General features: G+C 44.0%; 2 protein-coding genes across 2 annotated transcripts in view; one reads left to right on the top strand and one right to left on the bottom strand.

The window, feature by feature from the left end:
• The window catches only part of DPP10 (dipeptidyl peptidase like 10), a 992,794-nt gene that overhangs the window by 298,657 nt on the left and 669,554 nt on the right, over positions 1-24,583 (top strand). The gene's annotated exons all lie outside the window — the stretch shown is intronic.
• LOC128326769 (uncharacterized) lies at positions 7,483-12,611 on the bottom strand. The gene is made up of 2 exons (XM_053254287.1): positions 12,107-12,611; positions 7,483-8,562 (listed from the first exon to the last, which is right to left on the bottom strand). The coding sequence occupies exons 1-2, from the start codon at positions 12,549-12,551 to the stop codon at positions 7,931-7,933; spliced, it is 1,077 nt and encodes a 358-aa protein (XP_053110262.1). The 5' UTR covers positions 12,552-12,611; the 3' UTR covers positions 7,483-7,930.

Here is a 24,583-nt window from a genome sequence, read left to right as displayed (position 1 = left end):
CCGGCTTTCAGTGTATCTCTGTGTGTGTCCTCCCCCCATCAACTTCTCAGTGCCTGGACCAGTGTATGAACCAAATCGGGTACAGGTGTAGGGACACATAGGGATACCTCAATGGCATAGTTTGTGATGATGTCATCCACCCAGTCCAAGATGGCAGATGTGTAAACTTTTGAGGCTAACTTGTGAATCACCAAACTGATTTGAACCAAATTTGCTACAGCTGTAGGGGCACAGGGGAAAACCTCAGTGGAATAGTTTGTGATGTCATGAACCCCTATCTAAGATGGTGGACACATAAATGTTTGAGGCACAAGTGAGCTAACTTGTGGACTTTCTAACCAATTTGAACCATATTAGGTACAGTTGTAATGAGTGACACACAGGGACGCCTTAGTGGCATAGTTTGTGATGATGTCATCCACCGTTATTCAAGATGGCAGACACATAAACTTTTGAGACACAAATTGGCTAACTTGTGAACCGCCTAACCAATTTGAACTGAATTTGCTACAGCTGTACATTTGTATAGGGAAGACCCAATGGCATAGTTTGTGATTATATCATTCATCTTGATTGAAGATGGAGGATGCATGAACATTTGAGATACAAGTTGGCTAACTTGTGGACTTTCTAACCAATTTGAACCAAATGAGGTACAGTTGTAGTGAGTGACACACAGGAGCACCTCAATGGTGTAGTTTCTGATGATGTCTTTCAGCCCAATTCAAGATGGTGGACATGTAAACTTTTGAGGCACAATTGGGCTAACATGAACTGCCTATCCAGTTTGAACCAAATTTGCTACAGCTGTAGGGGCACATGGGGAGATCTCAGTGCCGTAGTTTGTGATGATGTCATCCACCCCAATCTAAGATGGAAGACATGTGAACTTTTGAGGTGCAAGTGCACTAACTTGAGGACTGTCTAACTGATTAGAACCAAATTAGGTACAGTTGTAGTGAGTGACACACAGGGACACCTCAATGGTCTAGTTTGTAATGTTGTCATCCATGGTAATCCAAGATGGTGGATGCATGAACATTTGAGGTGCAAGAGATCTAACTTGAACCAAAATTAGTCCAGTTGTAGAGACAGTGAAAGGAAAGTAGGCAGATTTGTTCTTACTAGGACAACTTGTTATATTTTAATTCTTATTGTTTCATTTTTATGGTTTTATATTGTTGAGTGTTTTATAAACTGGCCCTGAGATTGTTTTAATGAAAGGAGGTATAGAAATTTAAAAATAAAAAATAAAATAACTCAGACACCCAAGGGTCATGATCTGCTGCTTATAATTATCCTTATATTTTTGTTCTAGCTCCCAGAAAAGCAAGAAAAACAATATATTTTGACTATATCTGACTTCTATTTACCCTGATTTCTAAGGTGTGGCCACAATATTAAATTCCATTTATAAAAAGGAGATACTCATTTTGAGAGGCAGATAGAAAAGCAACCAATTCTAAGTCACACAGTCAATCTTAGTGGTTATGTGTATATCCTTGTCAGTCAAGTTTGCAGCTAAATTGACTTTCCCCCTTCTTCACTTTGTCAGGTAATGGCAGCCTGCTCATCTAAGCATTCTGAAATGCTCTAGGGGAAGTTCCTAATTCCTGGTCAGATTAATCTGCATAGAAAGAAATAGATTCTCCCAGAAGTTGATTATATTGAATTAGCATAGATAATGGAAAAGTTCTCTCACTCAGAGCTTTCTTGGCTGGCTTTTCAAAAGCCCTGAAGTCCCACAATTTATCACAGGCAGTGAGTGGCCATCACCATGTCCTAATTTTGATATTTTTTCTTTACTGAAGGATGGGACTCCCAGTTTCTCTGAGATTCAGTTAGTGTATGTGTTGCTAGAATATAAAAGATAATTCCTGCTTATTTATTCTGGGACAGGATGTGCATGGTGTTAATAAAGGTGGACTGTTTATAAACTTCTTGGATATAACCTAGACTTCATGGGACCCTTTACACGACCAGGCAGGGAAAAGGTGTGTACCCTGGACCCAATCCATTAAAACAGCTTGGGTCCAATTAATTAAAAGTTTAATAAAATGACCACCCATTTATCCAATACAGTTGTTTAGTGTCTTTTCTGTATCATGCCTTTTATGTGTGGGAGCAATAAAGGGAGCTATAAAATAAATGCCTTTATGTGTGGGAGCAATCAAATGTTTGTGAAGCTTCAATATGTAGTCTATAGTATTGCCAAGAAATAAGCAATGTCTACTATGTGATACGGACCTCTGCTGATCAGGAACAAAGGATTATATTACCAAACTGTGTTATTTATGCTAACCCATGAGCCTCTATGTTATTCAGTACGTGACAGCCCAGAGAGCTTCCATAGGACCAAGAAATGACAGAGCACCATAATAAGGATGATATCGACAGAGGGGAATGCAGTGGAGTATAGGCGCAATCTAAAAGGAACGGCCCAAATCCTTTTTCAGAATTGTGGACTGTAATCTGGTTCCTCTGGTGTCTCCATGCAATCATCTTTTGGAACTTCTTGTGCCACTGACTGGTTTAAAGCCAGAAAGGTTTCATGTGGTAGTACCAGTAGCATGAATTAGTATTAGGTGTGTGCATTCACTTTTGGAATGAGTATGTCCCAAACCAAGTTATGGTCTGTGTCTTAATAGTACAAATGAATAGGCCAGGGAACAATTGGAATAAACGTACATGAATGGGGATCCATATTTGGAACCCTCTGACCCCATTCACCTTTAGGAGTTTTATAGAGATTTTATTTAACTTTTAAATAAGTGCCACTTCTTTGACACTGCTTATACTGATGGCATCAGAATCTCCAATGTACAGCCCCCTCCTGATGGTGGCTATCTTGTGTCCCAGGATGCAGTGTGATCCCAGGATGGTGTGAGTAAAGAATCAGGCTGTTCTCATGAGCAGCCTGGGCTTGGCTGCCTGTGAGAACCATCAGGATCCATGCGGATACTGGTAGTGCTACAGAGCCAAACCCAGCACTGAAACCAGCTCTTAGTTGAGGTTAGGGGCACAAATGCCATTAACCTGGCTGCTGGGATCATGTGTCAGCATGGGCTACTTGCAGCTACTTGCAGCACGGGCTACTTGAGTGGGCTACTTGCAGACACAGAGATGGGTGCCTAGAATGCGCATCCCCTGGGGGAATCCCCCAGTGCACTGCACTTAGTGTGTGGTACACTGTGGGATACCCAGAGGCTGGGATAAAAAGTTCCAGCCTTAGAATAACCTGCCCTGCTCTGCACTGCACGGAGCAGTGTGGATCCTGTGGAATCACGCTCCACACTCCCACCAAGCACAGGGTGATGGTCAGCGGGGAGGCAAGGTTTGCGAAGCCTTCCCACCTGGTAGTTTGTGTGAATGGCCCCAATGGCTGCCACCAGAAGGCAATAGGAAATTGTTAAATGTAAGGACTTTTTTCAATTAAACCTCCCCCGAGCAAAAATGAATGGGATTCAATAAACAAATCAAGAACTACAGTGGACATAGAAGCAAATAGAGATGTGCCCAAAATGACACCACGTGGATCCCTGAAAGTGGCGTGCATGAGGCTGCAAAAATGAGGAAATCTTTGCATTCCTATTTTGCACCTACATATGGGGATTGTAAAAATTCCTCCCATGATTTGTGCAACCAAAGCAAACCTTTGTCAAAACATCATCGTTGTGCACATTTCAGAAGCTTGCAAGCTTTGGTCCTGCAGGGAAGAACCTGTTCATAATAGTGGTATTTTTTTACATGAACCGCTCTTGCCTACAAGATCATGGCAAACCTACATGCTCCTAAATCCACCATATGTAGGAAATGTAACCCTCTGGTTTTATAGCAAAGAAGATTCTATAACAAAGGTTCTATAGCAAAGTGGATTTGTTCTGCTTGCATACAAAAGATCTCAGGGCATGCTTTGTTTTCCACCAAAACCCATCCAGCACTCCTACCAAATTATATTAGAAGGCCTTGCTTTTGTTGCTATTTTAACTTCCCTGTAAGTATAGAGATTTGTACTAGTTTATGTGTTACCCTTTTAAAACTGAGTGAGTGCAGAGGGATGCTAACATGAATCACTAAAGCTATAAAGTGTATCAGAATATTATTCAGATAATAATTTCAATTCTCTTATCTCTATTGATTGATGTCCACTTTTTTGGCACCTCAGGCATCATGCTGAAATAAAACTTAAGAGAAAATCATTAGAGCTGACTATGGGGGTCATAATTGGTGAGGATGATCATGAGCAAATCTATTCTATTGGTATGATTGAATATGGAGACTGATAATATTATCAAATCTTTTTCTTTTGTTCACCTCTTATGCAGCAATAGCTAATAGGTGTTTTTTGTTTTGTTTTTTGTTTTTTCCAGGCTTCTTCTTTTTTTACAGAAGCGCCCTTCCCCCCCCCAAAAAAACACCCTAAACTGAAAGGGAGAAACATTCATTCATTCATTCGGTTTCTATACCACCCTTCCAAAAATGTCTCAGGGCAGTTTACACAGAGAAATAACAAAGAAATAAGACGGAACCCTGTCCCCAAAGGGCTCACAATCAAAAAAGAAACATAAGATAGACAGCAGCAACAGTCACTGGAGGTACTGTGCTGGGGGTGGATAGGGCCAGTTTCCCTCTGCTAAATAAAGAGAATCATCATGTTAAAAGGTATCTCTTTGCCAAGTTAGCAGGGTTATGTATAATAATATGTATAATATATTCAAAATCCAGTTTAAATAGACACTTTTAAAAAGTGTGAATGATGAAAATTTATGTGGAAACAATGGTGGAATTCATTGTTTCACGTATTCTAGAAAAAGGATGGTGTAAGATTTACCAGACTTTGTCTTAGAGCAAGCCATGTGAGGGGAAGAAAAATGCTGAATCTTCCCCTCCATGCTTTCAGAACAAAGGCTTCTCCCAAAACTTCCCTGTGTCTTTGTAGGATGCCACCACACCCAATTAAAAACTGAGTTTAAACCCACCCACCCACCCTGGCTTTGGTGGAATTCCAGGGAAAACTCTCCTTCTCTTACTATTGGAAAAGTACAAAAACCTTCCATGTGCAAGCATACATGTGGTGAGAAAACTGATAGATTTGCTGAATGAAATGAGCTGTGTTGTGCCAGAGAACCACCACCCACTTTCCTTAGTTAAAATTCCACTCAGAGAGGCTTTTTAAAATTACAAAGAACAATAACAAAAAAAGCTTTATTCAAATGCTACAGACTGCTGTGGTCTGAGGCTTTCTCAGCTTTTAGTTACAGGTAAAAGTAGGATACTAGAATATTTCACAAAGCACCCCAGGTGATATTGGGGTGGCACACTTTAACAATCATGGTTACCCAGTTGCAAAGAACATGGAAGTAAGAAAGCACTAAAGTATCTTTAAAAGCTTACAGAGTCTTTTTCAACGCCCTAGTTGGATAGGCGCAGCAGGTTCAGATTTTCTTAGCTTAGTTGTGTTACAGGTAAAAAATAGAAAAGGTTCAGGGATATACAGTGGTCCCTCGACTTACAAACTACTCGACATAAGTATTTTTCGAGTTACAAACGGCAGTTTTAGATCCGGTTTTAGATGCGGTTTTTTCGACTTACAAATTTTTAGATGGGGTTTCCTCGACTTACAAATTTTTAGATGGGGTTTCCTCGACTTACAAATTTTACATGCGGTTTCCTTGACTTGCCTGCCTGTTTACTGCCTGTTTATTCTTGAAAAGAAATGTTCCTGTGCAGTTTGCAAGCCTTACTGGGGGTCTGGGTCTTTTTTCTAGGCTCCGGAACGCATTAATCCGTTCCCAATGCATTCCTATGGGAAACCGCTTTTCGACTTACGAATTTTTCGACTTACAAATGTGCATTCGGAACGGATTAATTTCGTAAGTAGAGGGACCACTGTACAATGCACACGAGAGAAATAGAAGTTTCTGACACAAAATCTGACTAACAAACTTTCCCTAGACTAAACCTCCAGAAGCCAAAAGCCCTGGCTTCCTTCTTGAATTTATCAAAACCATGGTAGAGGATTCAATTTTTCTGCCCTCCTGGCTTTCCCCGGACTTGCAGAGAGATTGTCCTGCAGCCAGACCTCATGGCCACATCTCTCCTGCTCCTCCAGCCAGCTTCAACTGAAAAAAGAGAGTCTTCTTCTCCAATGGCCGTCCAGGTCCCACCCACCTGCTGGGCTGATTGGATGATCCCTAGATTTCCCCAGCCTGTCAGTCAGTACAGGGTTCACTTCAGGTTAATTCTTTAGGGCTTCATGGACTACATGGGCTTCATGTATATATTCGGTTATACTATATATAGTACACTAGCTTCAAAAGGGTGTTGGTAGCTGCCACCATCAGCACCAGCAGATCCTGAGTTTTAAGGCTGGGTAACAATTGATGGATCAGCATCTTGAAGGATTTTTTGCACATCAAGATAATCAGATGATAGGTAGTGGTTAAGTAAATAAATGAACAAATTCTTATTTTGTGGACTTGCTAGAAAAACATTTTGACTTGGATGAGCTGTAATTACTTCAGTTAATTTTGTATGAACTGATATGGGCTTCCTGGATCTCCTCTGGTGAATATGGTAGTGGAAGGCTCTTTTTTTATAAATGCATAATGATATTTTTGATCACAAAATATGTTATCAGCATTAATGGTATTTAGAAATGTCTTAGTTCTGTTCCATCAAACCTGATGGAGTAAAACCCTCCAGAGTAAACCCTGGAGTAAGACCATTTCTTAAGGTATGTGCACAAAACGGATTCTGCATTTTGTTTCAAGCTTGAAACAAAGCACAGATGGCGTAAACGTTTCATTGAAACAGTGGTCAACCCTGGTTGCTTTAACAGAACTCAAAACGTTTAGAGTGTTTTGGCCATAGGGTGCAATGGAGAAACTTGAAGCACTCCATTGTTCCCCATGGGTTCTCCTAGGGACACCAAAGAGCATTGTGTGGGCATGATGGGTACTAGCTACCAGCCACCCACAAAAGAAATGGGCAAGCTGGAGATTTTAAACAATTTTTAACCTGCCCACCAAACCCCCATAGGCCCATTTTAAGTCAAAACATTTCAACCTCAAAATGTTTTGCACAGCCCTACATTTTTTCTTCATTTCATTCACAGATGGAAATACAGGCAATTGCTTCAGTAACACATGAACCAAGCTTGCTTTGTCAGACTTCGCATTGAGTCTTTAAGTAGAGCAGCTGGTTCAAGTAATTAGCAGTCGCAATTTCTTTCTGCATAATCAGAAATTAAAATAGAATTGCACTGACCAAATGAAGGATTGTATGCCTGAGTTTGATGCTCTTTTGCAAATGTACGAGCATTTCCACTTAATGAACATTTTGTTATTATACATCAAATACCCTGATATACATCTTTATAATAGCTATCATATTTTCTTCTTTTTTAAAAAAAGTTTAAAGTTCAAAAAGTCTAGGGGAGCTTATTTCCATGGTTGTGTCACTCCAGATGTTGTACCCAGACCCCAGCCCAAGAAGACACAGAGACATTTTTTAATGGGAGAAACGGGCCACGCTTTATTAATATAACAACATTTGTGGCGGACTGGAAACAAGGTGATTAATCACCAACATAAAAACAGTGCGGGCACCTAGGCGTGGGCTAGGATTCAAAACGTCCTACCCATCGCCTGCAAGGGCGACACACCCTGGCTCAGGAAAGAGGCAGGTAGCTCCCGCCCAATTCCTTCAAAGCCAACCACCCCTTTTAGAAGAGGGGATCTGGACAGCTTCAGATCTTTACCTCCCCGGACCGCACAGCCCAAAGGTAGGTGAAGTCCTGAAGCAGGTTTCTTGGCAATGTAATTCTTCCCGTGCCGCACAGGCCACAAGGAAGCAATTGACCAATCCACCTTAAAATGTCCAAGGGTGCTCACCGAAATCTAGACCTCCTTACCCACAGCCCGCACTGTTACCGCCACCCAGGAAGGTTAGCCCTCGCTTGACCTTCCTGCCCCACCCCCTCCAAACCTTCAGCAAGCACTTCCCGGATATTATGCAGATACAAATCACAACCTTTCTCAGACAGGTGGACCCCGTCAGGGCGGAATAACTCGGGAAAGCGAGCAGCTATATCTGGCTGCCGCACCACAGACCCCCCGGCCGCCAAAACCACTTTACCTATTGCGGCTGAAATCTTCCTGCGTGCCTTTTCCAAGCTAAGGCAAGAATGAGCACCCCGCCACACCCTGCGCTGGAGCCAATTAACCCATATTATGCGCACGCCAGGCATCCAGCTGCGCAAAATAGACAAATCCGAGGAGGCTTGCTGAAGGATGGCGAGGCCAGGCCGCCGGCCCAAATCATTCTCCCCTAAATGAAGAACCAGGATGTCGGGAATGGGAAACCTATCTAAATGCTCCCTCAATGCTGGAAGCAACTGATTCCAGAGCATGCCCCTCATGCCCAACCAATAAACTGAAGCCTTGCTTCCTAAACCCAACTGGGATCCCCAGCGGGTGGTGCTGGCCCGCTTGAAAGCCCAGAAGACCAACGAATGGCCACACATCAGGACTCGGACCGGGACCGCCGCCCCGCCAGCACCTGCCAAAAGAAAGCAACAGGTCAGTAGAGCCCACACCTGTCCGCTGTCAGCGCACATAACGCCTGACCGCCACGGACCTCCAACGTCCAATCCTCTGAACTTCGACCTCCTGAAGCCCCATACGTGTAGCGGTGGTGGCCGCACCAATACGAAATGAATGTAGAGTAAGCCCCTGGAGCGCAACCCCCGCGGCCAACAGAGCCTTCCTCACCACCGCCAAGAATTGATACTGCGTCAGAGGAGTCTGATTGCTGTGGGTAAAAAGACATCCCCCCGAAAAGGGGCCCAGCCCAGCGTACTGCCTCAGGGCCACCACGGGGCATACATTGATATTCCCGGCCGCCGCGAGGCGAACCGTCTGGCCTCTGCCCCTCTGATCCGTCTTGGAGCGACGAAGGAGCAAACGCACCTCCCCGTCACCGAACGATAAATCAGAATATTGCAAGCAGCGGTCCCTGGGGGAAGACCCGCTGCGGGGAAGCAACTCCCCTGGACGGAAGGCCCCAAAAAAGGCAACCAACAGTGCAGCCCTAAACAGCGACACCTCCCATGGGCCAGAGCAGCACCCCACTAGGTGGCCCAGCGTTGAAGCCACCAACTCCAGAGTAAAAGGGCGTCTGGGGTCCCTAATCCTCGGCTCCCCCCTAGCCCAACCCTCCAACATGCGCCGCACCCGCGGGTCGGAGGAGGAATCACCAACCCCACGAACCTGGGCTTCAAAAGCTAACGCGGCAAGATAGCCCCCCAAAGTGGATACCGCACGCCCCGCCCTGCGGAGGAAGACCAAAAACTGCTGAAGTTGCTCTACAGGGACCGGCCACACCTCCGCCAAACCTTCAGTCTTTCGAAAAAGAGAGAAAGCCTCAAGCTTGGCTGTGTAGCTCACTCTGGTGCTAGGCGCCAGAGATGCCGCTATGGCCCGCTGTGCCTCCGCCTGCCAAGTTCCCACAGAAAAGCTGGCATGGGTTCCGGGTGAAGGGCGGCCTCGGGCGCTAACGCTCTGAACCTGTTTAACTGAAAACGAGACAAAGCGTCAGCTATGTCATTCCGGATACCCGGAACATGGCGGGACCGGAAAAGGATGTTAGCCCGCAGACACTGCAATACCAATGCCCTAACCAAAACCATGACCCTCGGGGACTGGGAAGTCTGACTATTGACAATCTGAACAACTGCCAGATTGTCACACCAAAACACAACTGAGGAGTTGGCAAACTCAGCGGACCAAATATGCACGGCCACCACAATTGGAAAGAGCTCTAGGAAAGTCAGGTCCCGGGAAACCCCCTGCCTGAACCAGTCCTCGGGCCACCTGGCGGAACACCAACGTCCCCTGAAATAAACCCCGAAACCTATTCCACCTGCAGCGTCAGAGTGGACCTGCAGGTCGGTTTCCAGAAGTCTAACATCCCGCCAGAAAGACACCCCATTAAAATCAGTGAGAAATGCTTCCCAAAGAGCCAGGTCGGCCCGGGCACCCTCCGTAATTCGTACTCTGTGATGGGGAGCCCTAACGCCCACAGTCAGGTCGCATAACCGGCGCAAAAAGGCCCGGCCCGGAGCCACCACTTTGCAGGCAAAATTGAGGTGACCCAAAACAACCTGGAGATCCCTAAGGGAGACCTTACGGGCGCGACCAAGGGACCTAACCATGTCCAATAAAACCCGCAGCTTGGCCTGAGGCAGCCTGGAGCAACCGGCAACAGTGTCCAACTCAATCCCCAAAAAGGCGAGGCACGTGACCGGCCCCTCCGTCTTATCCCGTGCCAAAGGGACACCTAGCCGGTCTGTTAGCTCCATGAAGGAGCGAAGTAAATGGTGGCACTCCCTCGAATTCCCCCTGCCTGTAAAAAGAAAATCATCTAAAAAATGAGCCGTGTAGGGAAGACCCGCCTGGCGCCTAACTGCCCACTCCAAAAAGGAGCTGAATGTTTCGAATGCTGCGCAGGAAATCGAGCAGCCCATAGGCAAAGCCCTATCAAAATAAAATTGGCCAGCAAATGCAAAGCCCAGCAGCTCGAAGTCATTTGGATGTACCGGCAACAGGCGAAAGGCGGATTCAATATCACACTTCGCCAAAAGGGCCCCGGGGCCCCTACCCCTGACCACTTCCACGGCCTCATCAAATGAGGTATAACGTACAGAGCATAAGCTATCAGGGATGCCATCATTTACTGAGGACCCCCTGGGATGAGAAAGGTGGTGAATCAACCTAAATTCACCAGGAACCTTTTTAGGGACCACCCCTAATGGGGAGACCCTAAGGCTGGGGAAGGGGAGACTGGCAAAAGGCCCCATCACCCTGCCCGCAGCCACCTCCTTACCAATTTTCCTAACAACGACTTCCTCCTTACCAACCACTGATCTCAGATTGCGAGAACTGCCTAATCCCCTCCGGGCCGAAGAGGGAATTCTGAAACCATCCCGGAAGCCACATAACAAATAAGAAGCTGCTGACTGGTCAGGATAGTCCAGCAACAGCTGCTCAAGCACCTTCACCTTGATAGGGCTAGGACCCTTTATTCGGAGCGGGTGGAGGAGGGCCACCCTTTTTACTGCTCCCCTGCCTATACTTAGCCCCGGAACCCCCAAACTTGGCCCTGGGGCAGGAGGAACTGGGGTGCCTCGCCCCACAGACCCCGCAGGCATGCTTAAACCGACAAGGGGAACGGGAGCACTTGCCATTGGAGTTAAACTCCCAGCAAACAAGGTGGGGTTGAACCCACTGTTGCCCAGGACTCCCTGAGGGCAAAACCCCCGATGGTTTAGAAAGCAAATGCCCACTGTCAGACCTATCTCCCTCTATGGGCCGGGCTGGAGACATAGTAACCAGCCACAACTCCTGCAACGGAGCATCCCAGGGCAATGTGGGGTCAAGGGCAGCCCTCATTCTAAAACTCTCATCGTACCGTACCCAGGAAGATCCAGCAAAGTCGGAGACCGCCCTGTGAATTATATCCATGTATTTTAACAGGGCAGGGCCCCTTGCGGGCTGGGCTTGGACAATAACCCCCATATAAATCGTGAAGCCAGAAAGCCAATTATTCCAAGTCTTTTCGACCGGCTTTCTCTTGGTGGCTTCGTGCTCCTTACAAGATTCCCCCTCTTTATGCTTAACCTCAGGTTCCCTGAACAACAAGCTAAAAATGTCCACATATTCACCTTTAAGGATTTTTTCTTTTGTAGAAGGGAGTAAGTGATCCCCTAACGGGAGGCCCATGCTACCATAGGGCGCATGCTGAGGTGACGGCAGAATCCCCATCGGATAATAACCCGCCTGCACCCCCGTGGCAGATCCAGCAGAGGAGGCCACCCCCGGGAGTGGGAGCGACCCGCTGGAGGGCCGGTTGCCCAACCAGACCTGCTCCGCAGCGCCTTGTAAGCCTGCAATAACTCCAGGAAAAACCGGCGGGGAACCCGCCACCCAAGGTTGTGTATATGGGGGCCAGTAAGAAGCTGGGCCCCATCCACCCATGGCAGGCATCGTCCAGGGACAAAGCCACTGGCCGGTGACGCCGGGCGGTGTAGGTGCTGCAGGCTCACCCTGGGCCAAAGGAGTAGCCGTATCCACTGGAGGCTGAACAACTGGTGCCGCAGGCGGAGGTAGCAATGGTGAAGGCGACTCCGGAACTGGAGACTCAGGTTCAGGAAGCGGTAACGCAGGAGCAGAAGGGCCCGGTCCAGCAGGGTTCAGCCCTTCTTCCAGCGCAGCCAGCCTACTAGAGAGAGAAGTTAGCAGCTGGCTTTTCACAGAACCCCTGGTCCTCCGAGGGACCTTAGGAGGAGGCACCCCCCCCACACCTGAAGGACCCGCACCTTTGTCGGAGGGGGCTGCTTTTGCTTTCTCTAAAGCTTCCATCCTATTAATTAACCCCCGTATCAGAGTCATCTCCTCATCCTCCTCCTCCGAGGAGGACTGCGGGGGAGCAGGCCTCTTGGGCTGCTTAACAGGGCGCCCCCCTTTCTTGCCCTTGGCCTTCCCCGGCATACTGCCTCCAAATAGTGGGATTCCAAAAGGGGTTGGAGGAAAAAAAAAAAAAAAAGCGCCAACCACACACAGAATGAAGGTAGCAAGGATATAGAACAAAAGCCAAGCCCTTGCCCTGAATCAAAAACAATACTCAATCCTATCCAGGAAAGCACCAGAGCCCCCCACCCAAGGAGAAGGCTTGAAAAGGCCTTTTGACTCTCAACCAGGCCAGGCCCACCAGGGCACCGATGAGCACAAACACCCACCTGCTACCCACCAAACAAATAAAAGAATGTTGGCATCAAAAGTAGTGCTCCAGGGAACGGAAAAGGGGCCGCTGCCCAGCCACCCAGGCTGATGGAAACCCCCCAAATACCCCACAAACCAAAAGGGCAAACGCCCAGAAGGAGAACCACGCCCAGGAAGCCGAGTGCCGACGCCGCGCTGAAGAGGCCCAAAGACGCTGCTGCTGCAGCTGCAACCCAGCCGGGAGCAGTCCCGGGAGTACCCCCCTACCAGCGGGGCCACCGCTGACACTATGGCCCCCTCGACGGAACGCCGCCGAATGCCGCCTCGCCCGCTTGTCGGGCGCACCCCCCCAACTAAGGCCTTCGAGGAAGGAGCTCCCGGACTGAGCTCCTTCCTAATCGGAAACAAACAGCCGACTGAGAGGCCAGAGCGGGGAAACGCTCGGCCTCTCAGCAAGCCCCGCCCACCACGAGCCAGCCAACCAATCAGGCTTCTTCTTGGGCTTGTGAATCCCGGGCTGGGACAAACACCCTCCCACTTGCACGAGGCAAGGGGAGGGGGATTCTGTTGGTCCAGGGCACTGTTAACACCATTTCCAGATAAATCACATTAGATTTCTGTGGATGCTATCAGCTAATACTGAATCGCTTGTGCTTAGAAGCCCATTGTACAAACTTGCTCATGTCCACATTTTCATATTACTTCCTAAAAATTTCCATTTCAAATTTTGGATAATGGTAGATTTGTATATGCTGTTATGCATACATTTTATTTCATTTATTGTTACACCTATTGTTTTTCCCCCATATATTATGATCATTTTTATTTATTTATTTATTTTACATTTTATATCCCACTCTTCCTCCAAGGAGCCCAGAGTGGTGTACTACACCTGTGAAGTAGGCTGAGAGAGAAGTGACTGGCCCAGAGTCACCCAGCAAGTATCATGGCTGAATGGAGATTTGAACTCGGGTCTCCCTGGTCCTAGTCCAGCACTCTAACCACTACACCACGCTGGCTCTCAGTCACTACACTATGGCTTCATCCACTACACTACATCTAAGAGAGTAGACTAGTTATCTTTATTTTTCTTTCTATTTTTATTCTTCCATTTTTCTTTTTTTTTCCAGAGAACAATTGCTTGTTGCTTTCAGAAAGCATATTTATCTCCAAAATATGACCATCTGAGCCAAGAACACCTGTTATTAAGCAATGTGTGTGAGCAGTTTATGTACTTGTCTTGTTTCCATCCTGAGTCACTCTTAATGTAGAAAATCTCCCAATAGCCCATCATTTTAATCTTCCCTTTCTTCATAGTGTGGTTTACTATGAAAGAGATGAATAGAAAGGTCAGAAAACTATTCCCAATGTGTAATTAGTATAAATATAAAAGCATTATGTTATACTGTATCTAAGTTTAAGATTAGGTTGCATAAACAAAATCTGATTTTCCTCATCTGCCAGTTTCCCCCAACTGGCCCAGGAGTCTACATGCCATATTTTTCAGACTCCAGAAGCAGAAAAACTGTTGTTTAACTGAGGTAATTGGTTTAAGGTACTGCTGACCAATGAAATAAGAATCCTGGCTATGAAAAATTAAATTACATTGAGGGATCCAGACAAAGTTAGTTATAAATGTGTCCCATTGGCTTTTACATGATCCCCACCGCACGTTAAGGTCATCTGAGGAGGTCTGTCTCCAGTTACCGTTTGGTGGCAACTCAGAGGCAGGTGTTCTCTGTAGTTGCTCCCGGGCTGTGGAATACACTCTCAGCAGACATACGTAATCTTAATTCCTTACTGACCTTCAAGAGAGCCCTTAAAACCCATCTGTTTGGCCTGGTCTTTCAGAGTTTTTAATTTGTTTTAATTGTTTTAATGTTTGCCCTGGTTTTCCAGGATTTTTAGCTGTTTGAATATTTAATTGGTTTTATTCTGTTAACTGGTTTTACTTGTTTTTATTCTGTTGTAAACCGCCCTAAGCCATTTTGGAAGGGCGGTATATAAATCAAATAAATAAATAAATAGCAGTCAAATTAGGACATATTGAAGCTGTGGCTGGCTTGGAACTCAACCAGAGCATCGTAGAACATGCTGGGAGGGGAAGGCAGGCAATTTTTGCTGCTCTCTGCTATCCTTGTAAATTCTTTGACCTTAAAGCTATGTCCCTGAGGGCTGAGCAACCCACAGGAACATATTTTTTAAAGGCAAAGAGCACTTATAGGGATGGGGAAAGCAGTGAATATCAGTTCCCCTTCCCTACACATATTCAGTCACACGCTGTGGAACACTCTAGCTGAGTATCCTCTCTGTGCCAGGATGAAGCTTGGCTGCATCATGAAATGGCTGCTCTGGATGTCAGTCATTGAAATAGATAGAACTTAAGTTAGCAATGACTAACTTGTCTTACTGATTCAGTTCTGAATAATAATGATGAACATAGTCTGGATCCTCTCCAGAGACTACAGTTCTCACAGCCTTCAAAATTGGTTGATAGTTATTGTTTCCATGTTTTCTACGACACACTGTGCTGAGGATTATTGCATTTTAGAAAAGATGACTAAGCTATGTCTGGCAACCATCAGAGAAATAATGAAAATGCTTAAGGCTAGAATTTGTTGCCCATTAAAATACACAAACATGGATAAGAAAAATACTTTGCAAGGATGTGCACTGCAAACTTTATGAAACTATTCAGCATTGCCATGATATTGATAATATATTGGGTCAGAAATACTATTCTGTGATATTTAGGGTAGCAGAGAATCAGGAAATACAGGAAATAAGGAGGCTGTTCTCATGAGTGTCCAAACCCAGGCTTAAGCAGCCAAGCCTGGATTTGGCTGCCCATGAGAAATGTTGGGATCCTTGCAGATCCCAGCAGTCCTGCAGTGCTAAACCCAGCACCGAAGCCCATCTCTTAGCCAAGGTTAGGGACGGCTCCTTAACCTAGCTCCTGGGATTGCATGTCAGTGCATCCATCCCCTGGGGAAATCCCCCAGTGCTCTGAGCTTGGCAGGCGGTGCACTGTGGGATTCTTGAAGGCCAGAACAAGAAGTCCCAGCCTCTGTTTACACACGTGGATATTCATCTGCGCTGCTCTTGGCAGTGCTGGTCGTGAGAGTGTGCGGCTTGCACACCACAGAGCATCAAAGAGCAGGGCCTCAGAGCAGTCGTCTGGGGGAATGCAAGTTGGATCCTGCCTTCCCCTTTGCCTGCCCAACCAAAGAAAATGTATTATCTAGCAGGTATGTGTTATAATGATGCTGTGTTTGAATCATAATTGCTATACTGTGTGTGCTGTACATTTTTTTTTGTATTTAACAAAAATTAGGATTGTAGCAACCAAATCAAACAATAAGCTGATGTTTAACACTCAGACCAAAAAAGCATATGCATGATGATGATGGTGATGATGATGATGATTTGTAATTCAAGTTGTTTTAAATACCATTATTTTAAATTAGAAATCATGTTTCCAATATTAAGGTTAATTCTGAACCTCTGATTTTGAACCCACACTTCTCTTAATATTCCTGCAGTTGATAACATTATGTTTTTAGGTGGTTGATAAGATTAGGTGGTGGAAATTCCTTTGACTGTCAGCACTAAAGGATAAAGCTTTTCAGCACTGGAAGAACCGAGTTCAATCACTGTGAAATCCCAAGAGCCCATGGTGTTACAGCCATAAAATTGCAGGTGTTCATGGTTAAAGCACAGTGTAATACTGAATAAATACCTCAGAAACTTTCAACCAAATGCTTGGGAATAATGGAGTAAACAGAGCTGTACAAAGATGCCATAGTTGCATTTTAATCCGTCTAATTAGAATCACAATCCTTAGTGTATAGTCCTAGAAGTAAATCCCACTGATTTCAGTTGCAGTTTTCCCCCAAGTAAGAACCTAGTGTATAGTTTAAAGAAAAATAACTTAAAATACTTATCTAGGAGTTCAAAAATGCATACATCACATAGAGGGGGCTTATCCAATTTTCACTTAGAATTCTCTCAGAAAAATAATCTAAGTTCTTTCTCCTCAAGAACCCAAAACATTCTTGAGCCAAACAGGGCCCAGAAAAGTGTTCCTTTTACCATCCCTCCCACCCCATCCAATCTCCTAAAGCAGGGGTTCCCAGCCTGTGGTACTGCAGATGTTGCTAAACAACAATCCCCATCACTTCCAGCTACAATTTATTGTAGTCACGGTTTATTGTGACTGGAGATGATGGGCATCATACTCCAAGAACATCTGGAGTATCACAGGTTGGCAATCCCTGTCCTAAAGTCTCACCTCATCTGCTTCCCAAGATCCAAAAAGGTCCATTATGGACCAGAGAGATGACAGATGGAAGGAAAACTGTATTTTACAACCTCTTTCTTCCTCAGTGCTGCTGCTGCTGCTCCTATTGCCATCAGATCAGTAAGCCCACTCACCCTTCAAACACCCTTCCTTCCTTCCCTTAGTGACCTGGCTCCCATGGGTGAAACAGCATGGATGTGACAGTAAGAACAACAATTTAAAACTTCTTCTTCCCCATTACCCTATCGCCCAAATGGCCCATTGTTACCATTTCTCAAGTCCCATAGTTATCTCAAAAGTTTGCCAGCTGCTCATAAGGGATGACTCCCATCCTTTATGAGTAGCTGGCAAACTTTTGAGATAACTATGGGACTTGAGAAATTCACTACTCCTTTGACTTCTCCTCCTTTGAAGTTCTTCTCAGAATCTGAAATTAGAGAAGTTTGACAACCTCTCTAACAGTAAACAAATCACTGTTTGCTTATTTCTTGTACAGATATAGGTTGCTTGTATACTTGTAAGCTCCAAGTAGCAAATTCTTAGTACTTACTCTTAAAAAGTACACATTTTGTAGTTTACATGTAGGTCTGTCTTTCTTCCTAATATAGCTTTGTTTGTGTGTGTGTGTGTGTGTGTGTGTATAACAATTATAGAGTTGTTTTATTAAAGAACAGATAAATATTGAAGAATGTCCGAATATTTCCATAATAATATATACCATTTTGGATTGTTATCTCTCTTTCCCCTTTTCATTCATTCATTCAATGTATTTGTATACCACCCACTACCAAAGTCTCTAGGCAGTTTACAGCAATAAAACCAACCAAGAAATTTTACAAACATATAAAAAGATAAAATTAAAATACCTATAAAAACTACTAAATAGCTAATTTATTTATTATTTATTATTTAGTTATTTATTTATCATATTTTTACATCACCCAAAACTTACGTCTCTGGGTGGTTTACAACAAGATTAAAAGTAAAATGCTAATGTTTTCCTTTCTGTTTTTATTTTGTTGTAAACTGCCCAAAGACATAAGTTTTGGGCGGTATAAAAATATGTTAAATAAATAAAAATAAATAAAATAAAATAAATAAAAATCTTGGCTGAAGAGATGTTTCTTTAGTTGTTTCAAATGTATGCTGTTTCATATGTATTCAAAGCACTGATGAAAATAATAATGAACATAAAGAATTTTGCAGTATTACAAGTTTGTGTTGACAAATTCCATGTTGTTTATCAAATAATTCTGTTTCAAAGTTTACAACATGGCTATTATATGAACTTACATGTAAATTTTGCTGATGGGTGTGCTTGCTGGTTTTTTACCTTTAAGGAACATTTGTGCTAGGATACTATGATCATATGAATTAACCAATGATACAGAAACGAAACAATAGCAGATAAAAAGAGCTAAAGATGAAAATTTGGGAGCTCAGTTATAATATCCAAAGGCCGAATTAGGCAGGGTGTTTTGGGATGAAGCACAAGTATTGCTGTTTCTAAGGCATTTCTCTATTTCATATTGCATTTCTGATGATTAAAAAAAGGCAGTTTGAGCTGGTCTATGAGAGCAGAGTTGGTCTTGTGGTAATAAGCATGAATTGTCCCCTTTGCTAAGCAGAGTCCACCCTGGTGTGCATTTGAATGGGAGACTGCATGTGAGCACTGCAAGATATTCTCCTCAGGATGTTCCCTGCCTGGCGTCTCCAAGATAGGGCTGAGAGAGACTCCTGCCTGCAACCTTGGAGAAGCCGCTGCCAGTCTGTGTAGACAATTCTGAGCTAGATGGACCAATGGTCTGCCTCAATTTAAGATAGCTTCCTATGTTCCTATGACACATGCCAAATGCTGTCATATTCTGTTACCAGGAGACACATGGGAACACAGGAACACAGGAACATAGGAAGCTGCCGCAATTCACCCTTTGATTAGGTGCCTGATTTGCCATGGAGCTTACCTGCCCTTTTGTGCTATCCTGCCATTTCCCCAAGGGTGAAAGCCTTACCTAGAAAAACAGCAGGGAATAATAGGTGGTGGACAGTATTTTAATTGGTTTTAAATTGTTTAAATTGTTTTTTAATTGCTTTTACATTGTTTTTAGCACGTTGTTTTTAATTGTGTTTTTTAATGTCTTTTAAAAGTTGTACACTGCCCAGAGCCTCTGAATGGTGTGGTTTATTACATAAATGTAACAATGATGATGATGATGATGATGATGATGTTAGTTCTTTTCAGTGTATGACAATAGCACTTGAAAAATCCAGTTAAAGCCAAACGCGTTCCTACTTTCCTAATTAAGAGGGTAACTAATGCTGCAGTTGGTGTTTCATGAACACTAAATTTTAATCAGTCTGTATCTGAACATTATCCAGGATCCAAAGGAAAATAAACTTGTCCATTCAGTGATTTAAAAAATCAGTGAAATTTGGATAACGTCTTTGTAAAGAAACAAACATGAAACAAATATCAAACAGTGACACAAGTTCTTATTGGATTAATTCATGTAATTAAGAATGTGAAGTATTTATTATTATTTATTTATTTAGTGCACTTTTATACCGCCCTAACCCAAGGTCTCAGGGCGGTTCACAACAAATAAAAACAAAACATTAAAATCAATTAAATATTAAAAACAGCTTAAACCAAATCAATAAATAATTCTAAATTTTAAAAGTTACAAAGTTAAAAAGCTAAAAGGCCTGGGTAAAAAGAAAAGTCAGACACTTTTTAAAAGGTGCTAGAAAAGGGGAGACTCTTATTCCCATGAGAAGCGCATTCCAAAGTCTCGGGGTGACAACAGAGAAGGCCCGTCCCTGGGTGGCCACCAGATGACATGAAGGTAGCCACAGACAAGCCTCCCCTGATGTACGCAGTGGACGATGGGGATCATGCAGAAGAAGATGCCCTCTTAAGTACCGTGGGCCTAAGCTGTTTAGGGCTTTATAGGTTATAACCAGCACTTTGTATTTTGCCCGGAAACTTATTGGCAGCCAGTGCAACTCCTGTAATATAGGAGTAATATGGTCTCTTCGAGATGACCCGGAGACCAACCTGGCTGCCGCATTTTGTACTCATTGCAGTTTCCGGACTACGTACAAAGGCAGCCCCACACAGAGCGCATTGCAGTAATCAAGTCTGGAGGTTACCAACAAGTGTACTACTGTTTTGAGATAATTAATCTCAAGAAACGGACACAGCTGGTGAATCAACCGAAGCTGATAGAAAGCGCTTCTGGCCACTGCCTCAACCTGGGGAACCAGGGAAAGGTGTGGATCCAGAAGCACTCCCAAACTGCGTACCTGTTCCTTCTGAGGAAGTGTGACCCCATCTAGAATAGGTAGATCAATATCGCTTCCCAAGTGACGATCCTGCACAATAAGTACCTCTGTCTTGTCTGGATTCAGTCTCAGTTTGTTATCCCTCATCCAGCCCATTACTGCTTCCAAGCAGGCATTCAGGGAGAATATGCTTTCTCCTGATGATGTTGACATGGAGAAATAGATTTGGGTATCATCAGCATACTGATAACACCCAGCACCAAATCTCTGGATGATCTCTCCCAATGGTTTCATGTAGATATTAAAAAGCATTGGAGACAGTATGGAGCCCTGAGGGACCCCATATAAAAGCTCAGATTTTGAAGAGCAACAGTCTCCAAGTGACACCATCTGGGATTTGTCAAAAAGGTAGGAGTGGAACCACTGCAAAGCAGTGCCTCCCACCCCCAACTCCCTCAGACGTTCCAGAAGGATACTATGGTCAATAGTATCAAAAGCCACCGAGAGATCCAAAAGGACCAACAGAGTCACACTTCCTCTGTCAAGTCCCAATTGGAGATCATCCATCAAGCTGACCAAGGCAGTCTCCATCCCATAGCCCATATGAAAACCAGTTTGAAATGGGTCTAGATAGTCAGTTTCCTCCAAGACCGCCTGGAGCTGGGAGGCCACCATCCTCTCAATTACCTTGCCCAACCATGGGAGGTTGGAGACAGGCCTGTAGCTACTAAACTCTGAGGGGTCCAAGGCAGGCTTCTTAAGAATAGGTCTAATGATTGCCTCCTTTAAACAAGGAGGCATCCTGCCCTCTCTCAGAGAGTTATTTATAATTGCCACCAGGCAATAGCACTTGATTAAATAGTAGACAAACATAAGAACAATAGGCAAAAGGCATACATCTAAATAGAAAGAATATTGACTGTTGTCCTATTATTGATCAGCAAATCTTCAGTTGCAAGGCTTTAGTAGATATTTCTTCCCCAGTTTATCTGAAATGCAATAAGTTGAAACAAGGACAGTACAAGTGGCAGTTGTTCACCAGAGCTCAGTCCCAGAAGATCTTCCCTAGACTTGACCATGTAAAGTAGTTATCAGAGGGCTTCTGAGCATGTGCAGAGTATCAGTCTTTTCCCACTAGCCACATACACATATTTGATATCATAAGAAATGATGGAGCCATTTTCATGACCCAGCTGGTGGGGTAAGGCTTCGCAAACCTTGCCTTTCCATGACAATCATGCTGTGCTTGGTGGGAGTGCGGAGCATATGCCCACACGATCTGTGCTGCTCCATGCAGCACGGAGCAGGGGGGATCACTCTGAGGCCAGGATTCATTGTCCTGGCCTCTGGGTATCCCACAGTGCACCGTGTGCCAAACACAGTACACTGAGGGATTCCCCGGGGGGATGGGCACTCTAGGCCCCCATCTCTGTATCAGCGTGAGCAGCCAGGTTAAGGGAATGCTTGCATCCTTAACGTGGACTAAGATATGGGCTTCAGCGCTGGGTTTGGCATCCAGTCACTGCCGGGATCATGGGTAGCCCAGCCCAAGCTTGTGAGGATAGCCTCGATGCCTAGTCAGAATGAGACTTCAGGGAAGACCTGTGCCCTCCTAACCATCTGTTCATTTAAAAAATGCACTCAGATTTCTCAAAGTTAAATTCTCTTCTGGATGTACCATCTATCACTGACCTATTCCCTTATTGATAGATAATGTTGATGGAAACAATTCTCTCACACAAAAAGATAACTATACATTGCTGAGCTTAATGTTGCAAAGTCAAGAAGCATGACCAAGAAGGATCACATTAATATGATGCCACACCCCTGATATATTACCCTGTGACATGAAATGGTGCAAGGTAATGATGCATTCTTTTCCTACATCATGAGCCAAATGCAGAGTAATGATGTAGCTCATTGATATCCCATCAGAGCATCATCATTTGGGTGACATACCGACCATAGTTAATACATTATGGTAATGATTTGCCCTAATGAATCCCTTTACTGTTGCCAGCAGGAAATAATCTGGTGTATATGTGAATGTTTATTTATGCCAGTTATTCCACATATACAAGGGAGCAGGAAACCGAATATGATAAATGTATGTCCCAATCTTACAGATAATTAAAGTCCCAGTGACTTCTGTTATATTGATTGGATAAGGTAGATTGATGAGTGGATTTGGTTTTACAGCTTTAACGTGCAGTCAGTCAGTACGTCTTTCTTACTGTCTTTGACCAATACCAGAATACCTAAAACAATTGTATTATTTAAACACATCCATATTAATAACATATCTGTGCATTGGTTCTAACCATTAGTGAGCAGAGTACATAAAACCTGTATTGCAGAACAACAAAATTTCACAACTGCGTTTCTGATTGACAAATTCATGTTTATTAGCAAATATTTGACATAAAATTTATCCAGTTGTCCTGGCAAGTTTTGCAGAGCAGCATTTTTGAAACAATACATAGGCTTGTTTCACATTCACAAAGGTTTACATTCCAATAAATGTACCATAACAGCAATCAAACAGTTGCAAGCCTTCTTTCTCTGCATGGAGTAACAGCAAGTCTTTTTTTTAAAAGGATATATTCTAGAATGCTTATATATATAGCACTTAATATGCTATCACACCTTTTGGGATCTAAGAGCATCTTTTCACACATCCCTGGGTTGTCAATCTGCAGTATTCTTCACCTTCATTTTATACTTCTCACTCCCTAAAAAGGTGCAAGGCAGAGGTACTGAATAGATACAAGATGTGGAAGGCTACTGAAGCATATGGCTGATAGGCTCTTTAGAACAGTTCTGCCAATTTTATTTTCCCTCTGTTGGCTGGATATAAATTTCCTAGAGGAACATTGTGGTTTTGTGATTTAGTGACACAATGTGACACTGCTATGGAGAAGAATCCAAATGGATCTGTCCCAAAAAAAATCTAGTTTTAGGGCAGCTAGCTTGATTGCAGAGAGTAAGGTGCTCACACTAAGAAACCTTTTCCTTTAATCAGATTCTTAGCTGGATCGTCTGAATGGGTCTCCCCAGCTGCTTGTTTCCCAAAAACTAAGTAGAAAAATGGGACATCAAGGAATAAAAGGAACTGAAGACCATACCTCTAGTGTAACAATGCAAACATAGTTGGACTGATAATAAGATCCATCTGGCACTGATTTGGCAGAAAGGGTTGATTACCTGCCTCCACCAGTCCACTGCCTCTGATGGCCTGCCTTGCCAACCATCTCATCTGTGAGCAGACTGGCAGTGGTAATAATCCTGACACAACGATCATGATTCTCTTCTACCTCCTCTCATGCAGCTGCTCATCTGCTTCCTACAAGGCAAGGGGGAAGGAAAAGACCCTTTCTTCCATTCGTTGTCCTGCCTGCTAGCTTTTCAAATGCAGGTAGACTAGCTTCAAGAGGACCAAAAATGGCAGTTATTGATTTATTATTTATTTGTCTTAATTAAAATATGTATATCCCAACCCTCCAGTACACTACTCAGGGTGGCTCACAACATTGATAAAATAGGTACATATAAATTGATAAAACATTAATAAAATGAAACAAGTTAAAAGACCACACAGCATTGCCACCAGTAAAATAGTGAGTGTGGGCAGGGGAGCTGGATGGTTAGAACTGGCCTGTCAAGACAGGGGTTGGGACATGCATGGGGGCTGGATTGGGTGTTTGGCAGGTTGGTAAGTGCCTATGGAGAAACTGGAACGTGCAATGGGTGGGGAGATCAGTGTGGGTGGGTAGCATGCAGTGTACTCCTTGCACCATGGAAGTGGAGGGTGCCATCCCACCACATCTCATGCTCAGGTGCTGGAGGACTTGACCTAGGTCTGAATGCATGGGAAGTAAATTGATATATGTCAAAATTTCTTTCTTCTTCCTCAGCTGTAGCCTTTCAAATATAAATTTTACTTTAACATTTGTTAAATATACATTTATTTCCCATGTTTTCCCCATCTTTATTTATTCATAATATTTTATTAGAGCCTTATTCATTCATAATAAATTTAATCAAAAGGCGAAAGTAGCATTTGAATTCCCAGACTGTTCTCTGATGGGGTGGACAGCTCGATACGAAATGACCCAGAAAACCAGTTATTTAACTACTGAAAAATGTACCTTCAGTGCTAAGTTCCACTAGGGAACAAGTTTGGCTGGCTGGGTTTGAATTCGGACCAGATTCAAAC

This window comes from Hemicordylus capensis, chromosome 1, assembly GCF_027244095.1.
Source record: "Hemicordylus capensis ecotype Gifberg chromosome 1, rHemCap1.1.pri, whole genome shotgun sequence".
Classification (NCBI taxonomy): Eukaryota; Metazoa; Chordata; class Lepidosauria; order Squamata; family Cordylidae; genus Hemicordylus; species Hemicordylus capensis.
This window is presented reverse-complemented; position numbering and strand designations above follow the sequence as displayed.

Excerpts from the sequence above, each read along its gene's own strand:
- LOC128326769 (XM_053254287.1), bottom strand. The coding sequence starts at position 12,551 with ATGCCGGGGAAGGCCAAGGGCAAGAAAGGGGGGCGCCCTGTTAAGCAG. Across the intron at positions 8,563-12,106 it reads GGCTACTCCTTTGGCCCAGG|GTGCTGGCGGGGCGGCGGTC; the intron begins GTGAGCCTGCAG and ends TTCTTTTGGCAG.